A 19,996-nucleotide genomic window follows, 5' to 3' on the forward strand; every position below is an offset into this window, starting at 1 on the left:
AAACGTAGTACTAAATTTATGTTGTAAAATTAATAACACATATTGAAGTTAGAAAAAACAACAACAAAATTAATCATTATAGTTATTTAATAATATTATCTTTTAAAAAATTATTCTAATAAGTGAAATTAATTTAAAGTATGTGTTTCAGTTTAATTATTTTATTTAAAATAAATATTAATTTCAAATCATTATTATTAAGTTTTAAAATAAATATTGTCTTAATAATTTATAATAAATATAAAATTATTGACAATAAATAACATTATATTTTTATTTAAAAAAAATGTTAAATTTATTAATTAATGGAACATAAAATGAAACAATATATTCATTGAGAATATAATAATATCTCTTTGTAGCACAAACAATTGTTCAAAAGTATTCACTTCCATCACAAGCCATTTCTTCAAAGCCTCTATTTCAAGCATAAATCATTCTCAAACGTATTTATTTTTTGAAATAAAAAGTGTAAAATATATATTAACAAGGTACCAAAGAAGGTACCGCCCATATACAAAGGATTCTCAAAAGCATTTATAGGTTTAGATGTCATCTTTATCAAAAGCAAAAAATAATTTATGCTTTTACCTAAAAGCACTTTTGTTTTTATTGTTTGCTTAGACTTCCTTTTTTTTAGAGAAGAAGCAGTAACAGAAGTTTGGACAACAGGCACTTATCAAGTAATAAACCAGCTTAAGGCTTTGTGATATTAGTTTAATTTCTATTCATGAAGAAATAATGCTTTAGCATCTCATAATAGGACATCCTAGCTTTTCATATTCTAAATATCTTATTCCAACTTTTTTCAAGAATTTAAATTGCTCACTGTTTCAAAGTGAAAGTTGTTCATCAGGAAAAAGCCATCTCAATACTTACACATCTAAATCTTATTGTAAGTCAAGTACTCTCTCTTTAATTTTCTGTGATGTTTGGGATCTTTCAAAAATTACAACCTATAGTGAAATAAAGATGGTTTGTAACCTATATAGATGATCATATATGATGTTTGGAAAATTTTATATGCTTGAAAACTAATTTTAAACAAAGAATTTTTTTTTTCATTCTAAAAATGAAAGAAAATGTAATGAATGTTTGGAAAATTTTGTCAAAGAAAAAGGGATTCAGTATTAATCTATTCAATGAGATAATTTTTTTATAAAAAAAGAAGTATTATTAAGATTGAGGAGAACTCCAAAACAAAAATTCATTACAATTTCAACTGATAAAAATCTCTCCCAAATCAAAATATTGTTGCACCTCAATTTTTGTATAAAACAGATAGTGATTGTATATCCATAGTTTCCTTTTAGAAACCATGTAAATGGTCATAAACATGTAAAAGTAAAACTGTAAAGTATACCAAAAATTTCATTCTTTATTCTGATTTGCAAGATGAATTGCAACAGCTAGAAACAAAATTATACAAATATTATCTCTGCTTGGTTGAAGATACAAATGTAGGTAAGGAATAGAGGAACAATGATGCAGCAAAAGAGAATAGAACATAGAAGAAGCAGAAAAAGAGAAAAAGAAAATATCCAATCCACAATCCCTTAAACGAAGGCACAACCATAATCATATTTCAAGCACAATCATAGAGTGCAAGGACAGTCAATAAGAAAATATATGTCAACTTCTCTCCATAAGCAGTCTGCTTAACAATAAGGTCACACCCTTTTATTTATAGGATTTCTAATACCAATAATATATCTAGAAGTACCAGAGGGAGTAACATTTGTTATGGTCCCCACTGATGGATATTGTTATGGGTTTACGAGCATACAAATCAGCAAGACCTTGGGGATATTCTTGAGTTTTTCTTCCTTTACCTATTCTGGAATTTAGTTTAAGAACTCATTAGGAGAGAACCTTATAATCTCTTGAACAAGAAAATACTCAAACTTACTCAGAAATTTATTCATGCATAAATCTGCCTCAAAAGACAGAGGCCTTTATTACAATAAGGTGTTAGTTATCCTGGAAGTTACTTACAGAATTATATTGACTACCCTCTTATTCTAATATTGACTTATTCTGCCTTATTTCTATATAAGTACCAACTACGGAAGGTGGTGCATGCTTTATACATGAACAATTACATATCAATCCTAATACATCATTTACAAATCTACTAAATAATTAAACACAATTAAACTCCTACTTTCTTCTTCCTTCTTTGATGCGGGGAAAAATACTTTTCGAGGCATCAATGTAAAGAGGAAATATTCATAGCAGTAGAGACATGTGAAGAAGAGAAATGAGAAGGTGAAGAGGATCAATTTCTGAAGGAAGAGCAACAAAACAATATAAAAGATCCTTGACCCTGTCGCTGCAAAACATACCATCGGGTAGCAGAGTTAACAAAAAAAAAAATTGCCACTAAATATAAGGAAGTTGAATCTCAACCTTGGGGATAAGGTTGATGCTCAAGGGGAGGGTATTATTGTGAACAGATTGCACATGCAAGAAAATGAGCTGGAGAACAGGAAATTGCGAAGGGTGCACGAGAAAACAGTGTAAGCGTCCGCAGGGAAGCAAAACCCATAAGGGTTTTTAAGTCGGCCCTGCAATTCTCCCTCTCGAAAGTATTAAGGACACATGGCAGAATATGAGAAAATTGGAGGGACACGTGTCACAATCGGAGAGGGGATATCTAAAACCCTAAAACCCTAGGCACCGAACCAGTGTCTGAACAGCTGAACCATTTTTTCTTCACGCAGTGAACCGGCCCACCTCTTATCTTTCTCTCTCCACTTGACGTGTCCAATAGAAAGGATCCCTACTAAACATTGGCTTCCACATCAATGATTAACGGATTGAAAGGAAGATTCATGTACCATTTCATGTATATAAATAATGGATTGTAAAAGAAAATCAATCATGTAATGTAAGAAAATCAATCATGTAATGTATTGAAGATAATCTCACAAATCTATCTTTTACATCTCTGTGTTCTTCCTCTCTCAGGCTCTTCTCTCTCTAAACTTTGGATCTCTCTCTTTTTCTCTCTCTATTACTTTCTCTCCTCCGAGATCTCTTTCTGTCTCTCTATATTATTCTCTCTCCCGATGTCTCTCTCTCTAATTCTCTGTCTCTCTCAACTTTTCTCTCTTTAAGTCCTCTCTCTATCTCGGTCTCAACTATATTTTTTCTCTCCAAACTTCTTTCTCATTTTTTTATTTCCTTATTTAATTTAAATTCTTTTATAGTTCAAATTCCCAGTGAAGTATATGTCAAGGTCAGCTCCTAATAACTTAATATCAAAGAAGGTCAATTTTGAAAAAACTTTTACAAGTTTCATGGCTATGGTGATAAATAAGAGTAAAGCCACAGTCTCTAAACCTCAAAAGATGCCCACTTTGGAGGAAAATATGCATGAGGTGGACAAAAACTCTCAGGTTTTAGATCTAAAATGTATGAATCTCAACAGCAAACCCAAGCCATTGTAGACCAAAGATTGACTATGTCTGGCTAGCAATTAGAAAGACTCGTTGAACTCTTACAAGGCAGCACATAGATAAGTGAAACAACTGCAAGGGTAAGCCCCTCTGTCGCTGTTTTAAATATTGATAAAGGAATTTTACGAACCCTAAAACCAAAGAAATAGGGGTTGGCAGTTCAGACTAGAGAGGTAACCAACCAAGAAACTTAATCCCGAAAATTGAAATTCCTATCTTTGAAGAAAAAATATCCTAAAACATGGATTAGAATATGCAACAAATATTTTTATATTTTCAACATTTCAAGCAAAAATAAAGTGGAAACAGTTTCAATGTATCTTAAAGATAGGATAAAATTTAGTTATATAGGTTTGCAAATGACCCTAATATATTTGAACAGGAAATATTAGAGGTAAAACTGTTTAGAAGGTTTGGAGGATTAGCTGGAGTTAATATTGTCGAGGAATTTAATAAACTGATCCAAGAAAATAACGTCCTCCAATATGAAGAAAATTTTGAAAAAATGAGGTCTTTATTATTAACTGAAAACCCCGAACTTTAGAAAAAATATTTTATCTCTAACTTTATAAGTGGTATAAATAAGGAACTTACACCAGCGATGAGGATGTATAGGCCGCACCTTGTCTCAAGCATTTGAATTGACTTTGTGGTGAGAGCAAACTGTAGATATCATCAACCGTCACAATAAACCAAAGCATTGTACAACGTTTTCCAAATGAAGTGTTCTCATCACTAAAAATTTCTCCAAAATTCAAAATTTCTAAAAAATATCACCCCTAAGGGTCCAAATCATTCAAAAATAAGGAAAAGCAATTTTTGCTATAGATGCAGAAAAAAATACTTTCTAGAACATCAACTTAAAGAGAAAATAACGATAATAGTGGAGACGTGTGAAAAAAAAGATGGAGAAGGTGAAGAGGATCAACCTCCAAAGGAAGAGCAACAAGATAATGCAAAAGTTTCTCGACTCTATCACTGCAAAACATAGCAAGGGATTCTTCAAGTAGCACAGTACAAAAATAATTGGCACCAAATATTTGGAAGCTCACTCTCAATTCTAGGGATAATATTGACGCTCATGGGGATAATACTGTTGTGAACGGGTTGCACATGCAAGAAAATGAGCTAGAGAATAGGAAACCACGAAGGGTGCATGAGGAAAATGGTGGAAGCATCCGTAGGGAAGCAAAACCCATAAGGGTTTTTAAGTCGGTTGCGCAATTCTCCCTCCAAAAAGTAATAAGGATACGTGGCAGAATTTGAAAAAACTAGAAGGGCACATGTCATGATCAAAGAGAAGGTATTTAAAACCCTAGGACTCTAGGCATTGAACCAGTTTCTAACTGGTAAACTTTTTTCTTCACACGGTAAATCGGACCGACTCTTCATCTTTCTCTGTGATAACCCGACTCTCCCCTAAGCTTGTCTTGACTATATGATAGGTATGATTGTATGTGTGCATGTGATTGGAATCATAATTTATGTTACATATCATAGTTTCCAGTCAAACAGAATGAAAACAATGAAATTCAGAGAGCCAAAATCCCTTAAGAAGATTTTTCTCTCAATAGAAGAAACTGAGTTTTCTAGACCCAGAAATGCTTCTCAATACTAGAACAATATCATATAAGGCAAGAAAATACTTTGGGAACAAAATAAAATGGTCGGGTAAAAAATCGAGAGAGAAATCCCTCATGTGAGGGAGGAAATTCCCTAAGAAGTCCTAATTGACCCTTTTTGGGTTGATTTGTATGCCGAAACCAAACTACACGGAGTTTGAGGCTCAAATTTAATTGAGGAATAGCCAAGCCATTAAAGAAGAAGTGTGTGGAAAAAGAAAAATGTCCATAAAAGAAAATTTGGGAGAAATGAGGCCAAACCCGAGAAGCATGTACATGGAAGACAGTTTTGACCTTTTGGGTTTTATTGGGCCATAAGTGGGCCAAATGGACTCGAATGAAGCCCAAACAAAAACCATGTGATAGCTGCCTTCTTGAGGAACACATGAAGCATAAGCTTGCCCAAAAAGATTAAGAATTGAGCAAGTTATGGAGTTTTGAAGTGAAGGCATGTGCATGAAGTGCAGTTTTGGGCCTTATGGGTGTAGGTGGGCCTAAGGCGGTCCAAAACAACTTGAATAGGGCCCAAATCTAGTATGGTAGCTCCTGGAAGGAGGATAAGGATGTGTGTGGCGTTTGGACAAGGATGGAATACTCTAGAATTACTTAAGGGTGAAGGAAGAGGGGAAAAGAGAGAAATGGATAAGCTTGAGGAATTGAGGTGGCAACCCCCCCACTTGGCCGACCCTTTGGGCTTCCCTCCCCTATAAATAGGGGTGGGGAGATGGGAAATGCATTCTGGAGTGAAGAAGAGCAAAGTTAGAAAGAGAAAGAAGAGAGAGAGAGAGAGAGAGTAGAAGAAAAGAGAGAAAAAGGGTGCCTACCTAAGAGAAGTGAGGGAATTTGAAGGAATTTGGGAGTTTTTCCTTGAGGAAACTCTACCCAAATTGTGAGAAGAAGGGAGAGGAAGGAAGAAACCAAAAGAAAAGAGATAAAAAGGGGAAGAAAGCTCATAACCAGCATAAGGGAACCTATGAGATTAAGGTAAGTTCTCTCCATCAATTGTATTTCGTTTCTATTAAAATTTTGAGGTTAGAAATAATTCAAAAACATGCCGAAATTTTGGGAAAAAAATGCTCCAAATTAAGTCAGAACTTTGCCAGAATTAAGGTAACCCTGTTTAAACCTCTTTTTTCTTAGAAATGTAATTTTCATATGAAGAGATTATTTTTGGACTAAAAATTATCAATATTTCTAAAGGGAGACTTTGTCAAAAATTTTGGTAGAAAATTGAGATAAACTAAAGGGAGACTTTGCCCATTTGAAAACTGAAAATTAAGGTTATCATAAGGGGAGACTCTACCCGCATCTATCGAGAAATTTAAAAGTTTTATAAGGGAAAACTTTTCCGGATTGAGTAGACTCATTAGAGCTTGTGTAAGAGGAGACTCTGCCCAAATCAAGGTTGCGTAAGACCCAAGGTAAGTGGATATTGTGATCGTATAGCATACAAAATTTTCAAGTGTTTTCATCAGTGTTTTATACGTACTTTCATATGTAAAGTGCAAACGTTTGTGAAAGTGCTATTGTGTCTTAAGTGTTATTTTACCCATATGTTTTAGAAAATGATTTTAATAAGTGTGCATTGATCGTTATTGAGGTAAGCCGTTCCGAAAGCACCTGTATGATGTTAGGCTTTTGTGCCTATGCATAACCGTTCCGTTTTCGGGTATATGGGAATGTGTTAAGTATTAAGTGTTAAGTGTGCGCCTATGCATGCATGGCAGTAGGAAGATGTGAACGACCCTCCATAACGGTGATGTAGTATAGCTCGTTGTATAATGTAACAAGGAAATGTGATAATTTAGTTATCTGTTATCTATTATTTACAAATATATAAGATATATATTTTGATGTATGTGAAAACTTTATATATTGCATGTATTATGCTATGTATCATGATATATGTTTATTGGGATAGTGTATCTCACTCTCTCATCATTTTCAAACCCTACAGAGACCGCTGAGAAGTAAGTAGTAATAGTAGAGAAGTCTTTTGCAAGTTAGACTTTATAAGAACTCAGGTTACTACTTACTTTTCCTTTGTAATGTAAGAAAAAAAAAATTTTAAAGCTTCATTTTGCATGTATCTAATGTACATATATTAAGGGACGTAACGATTCTGTACTTTTCTATTAATGAAAGCTTGTTATGTTTTATTTAACTAAATGTAAAGTGTAGTGTGCTCCGGACACGCCCTATAAGAGAGAGGTGGCTGTGACATTCTCTCTCCACTTGATGCGCCCAAACGGAAAGCATCCCCTCTGAACGTTAACTTCCGTGATGATGATTAACAGATTAAAAGAAGATTCATGTACCATTTCATGTATATAAATAGTGAATTGTAAAAGGAAATCAATCATGTAATATATTGAAGTTAATCTCACAAATCTATCTTCTGGATCTGTGTTCTTCCTCTCTTAGCCTCTTCTCTCTCTAAACTCTTGGTCTCTCTCTTTTCCTCTCTCTTTGTTACTTACTCTCTTCCGAGATCTCTCTCTCTCTCTCTCTCTTTTATTCTTTCTCCCGATCTCTCTCTTTAACACTCTTTCTCTCTCTGCTTTTCTCTCTCTAAATCCTTTCTCTCTTAGTCTCAACTATATTTTTTCCCTCTCCAGATTTCTTTCTCATTTTTAAATTTTCTCATGAATTTAATTTAAATTTTTTTACTGTTCAAAGTCCCAGTAAAGTATATGTCAAGGCTGGGTTTCTAACAATTTCTCGAGTCTCTCTCAAAGAATATGATCTTTACCTAGGAGAAACTACATGAATATTTTGGTTAAGAAGAGAGAGTTTCATATAAAAAGTACAATACAATAGCTTAATATAAATATAAAACTGTAATGAATCAATTTACCTATGCACAATGTTGAGAAGATTGTAGCAACATTGTATCGCGGGTCCATGTAGAGTTCCATTCTTATCTCCAACAACCACCCTCAATGCACGGGCATCATATATCTTACCAATTCCAACTTCTTTTCTTTTCATCTAATCAAGAAGAATATCAAACAAAAAAAAGTTTAGATTTCTCATGAACAAGCAGCATAACTAGGAACATAAGCTTTAATATAGCAACTTCAATGTAACAGGATGAAAACATTGAGAAAAGGAAAAAGTATGTTAGCAGGACATAAGAGATCCTCCTAATGGCAAAAATAGAAAAAAAATAGAAATAAAAAAGCAACATGAAAATCAATACATTGAAGTTGTAAAATAGCCATGAGCCTTAAGCCAAAAGAAGCCGAAAAGGTCGTTATGTCCCAAAGAAGGAACAAGGTAAAGGATTCTTAGAAATTTTATTCTAGTATTTCTCTGCAATCATAATACCTGATAACTCTGCAAAAGGAGCTTTTGGTAGCAACCTAACCTCCTTCACCTTGACTCCTCTAGCGAAGAAAGTAATAGAATACTCAAGGGAAGGGGGAGAAACCCAAAAATGCTGAATGTATCAAATAACCTGGACAAGGGTCTCTCGCCCACACCACAATGCAGGCGATACGACAATGAAACTTTACCAACCTAAAACAGATTTTTTATGGTTTCTTTTCTTTCTTGGGGATGGATTTTTTTTGGGATCAAGGACAAGTGTTTTTGGGCAGGATGGAGGAATCTAAATTTTTTCTTTTTTTTTTCTAGTAGACATTTGATAGAAAGCGAAAATAGCAACTAGGCTGTGATATTAACTGATATAAGACGAGTATCGGTTAGACTAACTTGTCCTACGAACAATTTTGAAGCAAAGAAATTTTGTGATAAACAGAAGAATAAAAATAGGTAAAAGTAAATTAAGAATCAAAGAGAAAAAAAATATATATAGGGATAAATAGACCAATGAGATAAGTTAGACAAAATAAGAACTAGAAGAATGAATACATAGATATAACAGGGAGTAAAACCTTAACAAAGAAATTCTTAACCAACATCTGCTGATAGTTACTAGTCTTAGCCTTTCTATAGGCATTAGCTACAAGTAATAAGAAAAATTATAAAAGAGGAAATTTTAAGTATTCTGATTCTTATAATATTTAGAATATATCAAGAAGAAAACTAAAATATTATAGCGCTCAAACAAACCTAAATAACAAATAGTTTAAAAAAATACAAAATAAAATAATTAAAAGAAATTTCTTCGGCAGAAAATTTATTCTAAATTGGGATGTTCTTGTTCTGCATCACACTTCTGACAACTAATACAAAAATATTGCAATAATAAAAAGGAAATCAAAAGTTTTAATTCCTAGCAAAATTTAGCTTACTTAAATAAGCTAAATAAACTAAAGATACTAAATAACAATAATAATAATTGCATAGATATTTCCTAATCTTAAAACTATTCCGATATAACATCATATTTATGCACCACTTGTTCTCCTTAGGCTACTGTAGCGCAAGTTAGCAGAAGAAAAAAACAATTAAAATGAGAGCAATAACCATCCTTGCTTGTGCATGCATTGCAGCCTCTCATAGAAATATCTAAGAAAATTTATTGAATATCCCTTTAAGATACATGCGCACAAAAAGGAGAAATAAGATAGATCACTAGATAAACATATAAATATAATATATATATATATAGATAGAGAGAGAGAGAGAGAGAGCAAGATTATCTCAGAACAGTTAACTGGAGAAAACATAAAAGCACAAAGAAACTGCTTGATAAAGTAGAATTAATTTATTTCTGTAAATAGATAGATAAGTAATGTAGAACTGTACTGTAGTTACTGCCTGAATCAAAATAACTTCATCAATACCTTGCTGTAGATGCTATATAAACTTTTCAATCGACTCGATAAAGTGACTTCCATCCCAGGAACGTAACTGCAATCATAACGGAAAGGAGGGAAGAGAGGGAAAAAGGAGCCTCTATTAGACTATTACACCGACCAAAGTTAACAAGAGAAAGAAAAAACTAAAGATGTAAATAAGACTAATTTTATTTTTCATAAAATATAGACAAAAAGTAGTGAAGAAGAGATGTCTACGATGTTGATATAATTAATTCTTGTTCAAATGTCTCCTCACAAACTGCCAGTGAGGCTAAAGCAATTCCAGCATCCTGTACGACTTTGGGTTTTCTCCTAGTCTTTGAACTTTCTTCAAGATTATTAAGAAATCTGGTCCTTTTTCTCCTATCAAACAAGACATCGAAAGGCACAACTGCTTCCAAGAGATCCTGACAAATAATAAACAATCATTGCCGAAGCCCCTCAAAACAGAGAGACAAACAAAGGATGCTCTTCTGCACACATGGAAATACAACATGCACTAAGGAAAAATCACTTAGTTTAGATACAGTCCCAGTTTTACCGATCCAAGCCAGTCCAATGCTACCAATATGTGGCATAAGCTTGCCCCTATATCTCCATTATTTCAACCAAGAATTTCTTCTATACAGTGTCATTGAGGTGTATGATGCAAAGAAACAATATGCCCAAATTAGTATTTGATAGAACCACTGAATTTCCATGAAGTTACAAATTAAATCATGGTCGGTATAGAACTCAAAATTTTCTATTGTGTTAAAAAATGAAGTATAATCGACCATCAGTTACCTATAACGATAGTTCTTTAAGGAGAAGAACTTCATTCCAGAATTGAAACATGACAAGCAATCTTGCGTAGCAGTTACAGATTCAGACCCCGGAGCAGATGACATTTAGTTAGCTTTTCTAATAGATTAGGGTTATATTTCTTTCAAAATTTGGTATCTGTTATCATAGAAATAACAGAACAACACAAATCCCAAAAGATTAAAATGTTGATTATGCATCCTCAAACCAATTGCATGCATGTGATGGGTGTAAAATTGCATTACTATTCATACATATTTGTCAAGTTATTCTTGATGTAATAACACTCGAAATTTTTGACCTTTTTTATTATGAGTTGTGTAATGTCATTTTAATAACAGTATCGCTGTTCTCACACATGGTGAAAGTTACTGGGACAGGAAAAGTAAATTAGCATCATGGTGATATCATAATAATGAAACTGAACTTCTTAAAAATCAATTCTAGAACATTCCTAATTATAAGACCAATTATTCTGTCAAACTTTGATAATATTAATATACGGAAATTTTTTGTGTCCCATACAGAAGTACTCACCAGGTAATACGTAAAGCTCGTAGGAGATGAGATGTCCTGTGTGGCTGATGGAATCTATAGCAGATATTGCTTAGCCAAGTTTTCATCTATTCTAGACAGTTCCTAATTGTAAGACCAATTATTCGGTCAAAATTTGATAATATTAATATATGGAAATTTTTTATGTGCCTTACAGAAGTAGTCACTGGGTAATAATCTATAGAGATAAGTGAGTGAGTACCAATGAAGCAGTTCACATTGTAAAAGAGAGATGTCCTATGTTGCTGATAGAATCTATAGCAGATATTGCTTAGCCAAGGTCTAATTAGGAAGTATTAAGTCAACTGAATTACTATTCTCAATCAAGTCTACATATTGCATTTGGGATTTGACATTGTACCTATTCTCCAGATTCTTTCAAATTTTGATATTGATGAAATAACTTACTGTGTAGCAACTCTTGTGGGAGATATTTGAAGGATTAATAAATTAATCACCTTAAATCAGATTACCACGACATACTACTATGTGTCAACTATAACCCTTTGGTCCTAGTGATTACTAAATAAATCATACCAAAACTTTCGTAATGATGAATAATGAGTATATAAACGATATTTATATACAAAACTTTGTACCTAATTGGGGAAATATGATTCTACAATCAATTCCTAAAATCTGGGAATTCCTAAGAATTAAGAATCAATTAATCCAAATAATTAATAGAAAAAAAAATTAGGAGTTTCACAGGATTTACTAGATGTAAATGCGAAAAAAATAAAAAATAAAAAAGCTTATCCCTATATAAGGAAAATTGTGTTTAATGATTTTGTAATTAATAGTTATTTTGTATTAGATGTAAAAATAATTTGGTTCACTAGTATCTGGTAATATCCTTTGACTTGTAAGGATCTAGGCTTAATTAGTTGCCTAAATTGTAAAGATACCTTTCTACATATTCTGTACATGATTTTTCACATAATATCATAACTGTATATTCTCGACCTTCATTGCTGATTTAGGCCCTATAATTGAATAGAAAAATATGGAAATACTTTCTGATGATTTTATTCTAATAGATTTGAAATATATATACATACAGAGAGATCTATGTAAGGTAACAAACATAAATTTGGCTATTAATTTGCTGCCTATTATTATGTTAATATATATCGAAAGTCAACTACCTATAATTATGCTACTACATGAAGAAATTATATTGTAATCTTGTAACACTCTCCCTCAAACTGGAGCACAATTATTAATCATGTTTAACTTGTTACGAAAATATTTACTCCGAGTTCCATTTAAAGCTTATGTGAATATATCACCTAATTATTCTCTTATCTTCACATAACCAGTAGAAATCAAGTTCTCGTGAATCTTTTTACAGATAAAGTGATAATCAACCTCAATATGTTTGGTTATTTCATGATACATCATATTTGACATAATATGAAAGCCAGTCTGATTATCACACTGGAGTTTTGTAAGTGACATAGGCTTCAAATCTACTTCAGCTCAAAGGAGATTTATTTATAAGACTTCACATGTGAACTATTTCATAACTCTATAATCAGACTGCACTAAATCGAGAGACAAGAGTCTACTTCTTACTTCTCCATGATACCAGATCCCCACCAACAAAAACACAATAACTCATAGTTGCCCTTCTGTCAATTTTAGATCTAACCCAATCAATACCTGCAAAGTATTAAATGTGAATGTACCCATGATTGCTAAACAATATGTCAATTCCTGGAGCTCCTTTAAGGTAGCACAGAATCTGTTCCATAACCTTCTAGTGTTTGACTGTAGGTGTAAATATAAATTACCTACCAACACTGACTGTATATGCAATATCTGGGCGAATCACTATGAAATAGTTCAATTTCTCAACTAATTGTCTGTACTTTTTCGGATCATTATCATCTTTTATAAGATGTACACTTGCCATTATTAGTGTGTTGCATGGCTTGACTCTCAATTTTATAATGTTTGCAAATAGATTAAGTACATATTTCTTCTTAAACAAGAAAATTCTTTTCTTTCTTCTTGTTACTCTACTCTCAAGAAGTATTTTAGCTTATCCAAGTCTTTGGTGTGAAACTTTGTACGCAGGAATGACGTAAGAAAAGATATTTCTGCACAATATCCACCTGTACTAACAATATCATCAATAAAAACAAGAATAAATAACCTACCGTTAATTGTCTATAAAAGACCAAGTGATCACTCTTCTTCAGTCCAAATTCTAAAACTATTTCACCAAATTTTTTAAACTACGCACGAAGCCTCTGCTTCAAACTATACAAAGATTTCTTTAGATGACAGATTATTCCATACTCCCCCTAAGCAACAAACCTAGGTGGTTGCTTCATATACACTTCTTTTAGGAGATCGACATGAAGGAATGCATTCTTAATATCCAACTAATGTAAAAACCAATTTTGAGATGCCGCGATAGAGATGAATAAATGAACATATGTAAATTTGGTCACCGGAGAAAAAATATCAAAATAATTGACCCCACAAGTCTGAGCATAGGATTATGCTACAATCCTTTTTTTAAGTCTTATCATAGAGTCATCTAAATTTACTTTGACTGAAAAATATCCTTTTGCATTCCACAATCTTTTTACCTTTGGTTAAATTTACTAAATCTCAAATATAATTTTTATCGAGAGCATTTATCTCCTCAATCATTGCATTATACTAAACAGGGGGATTCAAAATCTCCTTAACTATCTTGGGTTGAAAATTAAATCTATGCAAGCAATTAAAGAGAGAAACGAATAAGACAGGTGATCATATGAAATAAAATTCGCAATAGGTAAGTAGATTTAGGAAGGGTGCAATGACATGTACCTTTATAAAGGCTAATGGGAAGATCAAGCTAATGTGAGACATGATCAAATAACGAAGAAATTACTGCAAGAGATTTATCATTAATTTATCGTCTTCTAGAATAAACACGAACAATTGGCGGTTGTACTTGAGTTGAAGGCACACGAACACCATCATCAACTTACTCAACTAGAGGTAGAGAACATCATCAGGACGAACACCATTATTTGATTGCTCAGTAAATGAACTTGGTGTGAACCTATAGATGAGTCACTTATCGTCCTCCCTCTGAGTTGTAGGCAGTAAGGAGAAGAACAACAAATTCTCTTAAAAGACCAAATCAGTTGATACCAAATATTTATTGAGATCTGATGAATAGCACCGATATCCTTTCTGAATGCGAGAATATTTCAAAAATACACATTTCAAGACCTTTGGGTCCTGTTTGATAATATTAGCCCACACATCTCGAATACAGCGGGTACTACCAAATACTATAAATTGTACTGGAAACAAGAACTTGTTTGAAAAAAGAACACTATAGAAAACATCTTCATCAAGTACTGTACATTGCAAACAATTAATCAAAAACCAGGTCGTGAAAACAACATCAGTCCAGAATTGTTTAGGAACCTACATTTGGAACAAAAAGACTCGAGCAATCTCAATTAAATATTTGTTCTTCCTCTCAGTAACTCTATTTTAAGAGTGTATATCAACACAAGACGACTAATGAAAAATCTCTTGTTGAGTCATATAATTCTCAAATAAGTCTGACATATATTTTTATCATTATCATTTCTCAATACATGCACAGAAACACTGAATTAGGTTTTGAGTTCAACACAAAAGCACAAAAGCACAAAAGTAAAAAAAGATTTCAGAACGATTTTTCATAAAATATTTCCAAATAATTCGAGAAAAATCATCCAAAAACGTAAGATTTAAACTCTATTTTACACAGAACAAGACAAGGATCTCAAACATCATAATAAACTAACTCAAAAGCACATTCAATTCATTCATTAATTCTTGAACCTAACGGATTACGGTAATATTTTGCAAACCGATATTACTCGTAATTTAATGATAGTATATCATAAAACTAATGACATAACTTTTTCAACATAAGGAGATAAGGATGTCCTAATTGGCAATGTGTTTCAAATAGAGAAACACATTAGAGCAAGTAACTGATCGAGAAATCTACGTATCAAGAATGTACATATCATCCGATACATGTTTTTAACCAATAATACGTTTCATCATAAGATCCTGAAAAAGACAATGATCGGACAAGAATGTGATACAGCAATTAAAATCTTTAGTAAATCTACTCACATAAATTAAATTGAAAACAAATTTAGGTAGACTTGATACAGATGAAAATGTAATAAATGAAATTGATTTTATGCTCCCAAAACCTACAATGTTATAGATTGACCCATCAGTAATGGTTATAGAAAAAACTACTCTGTGATCGAAAGCTAGAAAAGATGGATTACATATCATCCAATCTGTACCACTAGAATTAATCACTTACTTGTTTGAAGAGAAGACCAAACATATTTTACCTAATTCAGCAAGAACATATAATTTCTTCAAAAATTTCTAATACTAAGAAAATTTATCATACTCATCAGCTGAAATCATAACAGTTCTCTCAGAAGATTAGCTAGTAGTAGTAACAATGATATTACCTGTTTGTGTTCTCTTATTTGAATTCTGCAATTTTTTACAATACTGTTTTGTATGCTCTTACTCATGGCAGTAGTAGCAAACAATATTATCACCCATTTTACTTCAAGAATTAAACTATCATACTCAAAACAACTAAAACACTCATAAATCTAACAACCTGAAGCAAATAAAAAACAAATATAGAAAAATTTCATTATCAGAAATAAACAACTACTCATAGGGAAACACCATTGTGCAAAAAAGTTACCACCACATGCTAGAATATAAACCACTACGTGTAACCACTAGAAAAGCACACAAGCTGATGTACTGTCACCACCAGAATCTTACAAGCCGCTACACGCGCCATTGCCAGAACCTCATGCATCGCCGCATGCGCCACTAGCGGAACAACCACACATCGCCGCCAAAACTACAACGTGCAGCCGTGATTTAAACAAAAATCACAACAAATTTATGGAGGGCACAAATTCAGAACAAAACTTGTGAAATCGCACCGAAAATGCCTCAATCTGGCTTCCACACAACTAGCCACCGCCACGGTTTCTCCTTCTCTAGCAATCTGATTTCGAGCACAAACAGCTTCTTCTGGCTTCTCTCCGAACTGATCTCACACAGATCCAGACAAATCTAACCGTGCCGCACAAATCTCCCTCTACCGTGCAAATTCGGCTTCTCCCTCTCTGCACCGCACAAATCTAAGTGGATCCGTCGCGACATCTTCATCTCCTTCTACCTAGTTTTACAGTCACACGTTGACAAATCGGATTTTGCATATCTAAAAGATCGTACGTGTTTCATCTTCTCATCAAACGGCTTGCGCGACTCAGCTTTTGCTTCCTTACAGCCAACGCGCACCGCCTCCTGGTTACAGACGCCACTGTTGCTTCAAATCTAGATGGTGACAGTATCTCTTCGGCTTCTCCAGTCTCCTCCAAATCTAATCTAATCTGCCTCTCCCTGAATCTCTAACTTTGATACCATGTAATTAAACAGAAAAGTATAGAAATACATTCTGATGATTTTATTCCAATAGGTTTGAGATATATATACACACAGAGGAATCTATTTAAAGTAACTAACATAAATTAATCTATTAATTTGCTATCTATGATTACATTAATATGTATAAAAATTCAGTTACCTACAATTATGTTATTATACGAGGAAATTATGTTGTAATCTTGTAACAGGCCCCTTTTCCCCAGCCTTTGTTGCTGGATATCTGATTGTTTAATCCTTTCTAGCTTTTAGCATTGAACCTTAATTCAAACTTTATTGTTGAATGAACATAGTTCTTCATTACTTCTAAATCCTCAATATGTTAGAACTTGTCACACACACCAACCAAGTTGCAATGTGTAAAAAATTCAAGCAGCCTGCCATTTAAATGGCAAGAATTCTTTGAAGTGGCCCATTGGTTCAGACATTTCTCAAAGGCAATAGCAAGATCAATCACTTGCTTTGGTCTTTACCCGAAAAAGGAGATGTCGAGTAAATTGTTCGGGGTAAGCAGGACTCCATGGTATAGGATGGTCATCAAAGTTTATGCCACCTGATATAAGGGACACAAGCATGTTTTTACCCCCAACAAAGGACATAAGGGATATGTGAAGACACGTGATGCAACTTTGATCTATGAAATCAAGAAAAACTTCAACCACCAAACGAGACAATCTCTTGGAAAAGAAGCATGCCAACATTTTCTCAAAAGTTTGTAGCAAGAAATGAGTCATACCAATGCATTCAAATGAAGTGCAGTGAAGATGCTGCTATCTTGAAGAAATTTATAGAAAATGATTGGATTATGATTTTCTGGTGGTTTGAATAGGGAATCCGATATGGTAAAAGTTCGAATATTGGACAAGAAAGAATTACCTTCACTGAATGAAACAATATACCTCATTCATCTTGCGGAGAATAAGAGCATACTTATTTTAGAATCACAATCTGTAGAAAGCTCAGCTATGATTACAAAGATGAATAGGGGCACAACCAAGGCAGCAGGATTAGAATTCACTAGTAAGAAATCCAAATAGCCTAGATCTAAAGGGATAAATATACTATTATTATATTTAATATGTATTATGTTTTGTCTTTATAACTAATATTATATTTGAACTCTTACTTTATTTTATTCTCCTCAAATCTCTAACGAGAATTCAAATATTATGTCTGAATGTATTTTTCAGAATAACTCATTAACATAAACAAAAGACTCGAAAAAAGAAAGCATAGTTTTGTGCTTTTTAAAAAAGATTAGCAATTAAAGGAATCAACTTTAGAAACTAATAAATGAGAAACAAGGCATTTTTAGCCTACGTGAGAAATAAGAAATGTAATGACATAACAAAGTGATGTAGGAAAAAGAGAAGCTGAATACAAAACTTAAAAAAAAATTATTAAGACCCAAACTTTATCCGAAAAAGAGATTTCGGATCTGAATAAGCAAAGCAATCTCTCGATATTTGAATAATAATTCATCAAAATGTTTACTTAATAAATAAGTTAAAGTATAAATAGACACCAAAATACATGAAAAATAGAAAATATAAAAATCTAGTAAATAGGGAAATAAATGCCATAGAAAGATTTAGGAAAATAGGAAATCTAGGAAATAGGAATATAAATCTTCTTATTCCTTTTTTGTAAAAATTTCCAAAAGTTGGAAAAGGAAATTAAATTTTTCAATTCCTTTTAGTCAACTTCCCTAAACCTTCAGGTTCCTTTATTGGTTCCACTGCAGATTTCTGTCAGAAACCTTTGACATGGATTCTGATCTAAAGGGAAAAAAAAAAAGAAAAATAGAATAGAGAAAAAGGAGAGAAAAGAGATAACTTTAGAGGTAAATAATTCTGATTTTATTTCATGATTACAAGCATAGAGATTGAGCCTTTTATAGGCTTTTAATACAATAATATCAAACAGTCTTTTTGGCAGGAATTGTGCCACCGTTTCATGTTGCAGCGGCGGCTACGGGATGATGGTAACGTAGCGTTGGAAAGTGTTGACAGTTTGTAACTGAACCATATATCAAATAGAACATAACTACAAGAACATGATTAACTCCATTCATGTGTTAAATCTATCAAGCCCTCCTCTTACTCAAACACGCTTGTTTTCCAATAACAACTTGCAAAAATGAATAGAGACCAAAAACTTGAGCAAAGTAACCCCAAAAAAGTAAGAAAGCACTTCTAAAAAGCTCGAGAGTCATTTTGCAGTGGGGCTCCGGGGTTTCGTCGACTAGGAACTTCTAAGTCTAATGCTGGATGCAGTGGCAAGCACCTCCAGATGGTGGAACAACAAACAAGCTGACCTGCTTTTTTGGTTCAAGATTGTTTTTTTTTTCATGAAGAAGAAAGAGAGAGAGGTGTTTATGCACAAAGCAGATGGAATATTTTGGGAAATGAACTGCTTAAAAATTTAGGGAAACGTGACTGAATCGAATTAGTCTCTAATGACAATTGATGTAGGATAAAGAGATGTTGAATATAGAACTTAAAGAAATTTTATTAAGAACTAAACCTAGAGATCCTGGATCTCAATAACCAAAGCAAAATGAACAATAATTCACCAATGGTTTACCTAATAATTAAGCTAAGATACCTTATATATAGGCACAAAAATATATCAAAAATAGAAAATTTAGAAAACCTAATAAATAAGAAATAAATAAATAGAGAGAATAAGAAAAATAGGAAATCTAGGAAATAAAAAAAATAAATCTTCCTATTCCTTTTTTGTAAAACTTTCTAGAACTTAGAAAAGGAAATTAAATCTTCCTATTCCTTTTAGTTAATTTCCCAAAACCTTTAGGTTCCTTTATTGGTTCTGCCACATTTATTGTTGAAATATACTCATTTTAGGAGCTTACTATTCTGCATCACATAGATGCCAAAACATAAGACTTGATGAAACAAAAACATATGACGGACAAGTAAGGTAGGGCAGTTGCTAACAAGAGATCTAATTAACTCATAGTCCTCAATGAACTCAATGAATCAATGCATGGATGTGTTGATAAGAACAAGATGTTATATCTGAATGTATTATGGCATTTACCTTTACTGTAATTCTACTGTGTATTAGTAGGAGTTTCGGATGCAGACTGGGCAGGATGCCCAAAAAACCATCAGTCCAGCACAAGATATTGCATATTTCATTATAATTTGAACTTTTGGTGCTGCAACAAGCAGACTACAGTATCTCATTCCATTACTAAGGCCGAATATCGGGTTATTCCTGTGGTAATCTCTAACATTTCCTAATTACA

At 32.9% G+C, this 19,996-nt stretch overlaps 1 protein-coding gene across 7 annotated transcripts in view; it reads right to left on the bottom strand.

Annotated features, from left to right (window-relative positions):
• LOC110818655 (putative GTP diphosphokinase RSH2, chloroplastic) overlaps window positions 1–19,996 on the bottom strand; it is a 57,427-nt gene that overhangs the window by 18,871 nt on the left and 18,560 nt on the right. For 6 of the 7 annotated variants that reach the window (XM_088219873.1, XM_088219882.1, XM_088219903.1 and 3 more), the window contains 4 exons: window positions 10,069–10,259; window positions 9,838–9,904; window positions 7,941–8,074; window positions 4,056–4,124 (listed from right to left, as the gene is read on the bottom strand). In XM_088219873.1, the coding sequence (XP_088075999.1) occupies window positions 4,056–4,124; window positions 7,941–8,074; window positions 9,838–9,904; window positions 10,069–10,259 (461 nt within the window). The remainder of the gene's footprint in view (window positions 1–4,055; window positions 4,125–7,940; window positions 8,075–9,837; window positions 9,905–10,068; window positions 10,260–19,996) is intronic. The other variant, XM_088219877.1, reaches the window with a different exon arrangement.

This window comes from Carica papaya, chromosome 1, assembly GCF_054855325.1.
Source record: "Carica papaya isolate Zhongbai chromosome 1, ASM5485532v1, whole genome shotgun sequence".
In the NCBI taxonomy this organism is placed as follows: domain Eukaryota; kingdom Viridiplantae; phylum Streptophyta; class Magnoliopsida; order Brassicales; family Caricaceae; genus Carica; species Carica papaya.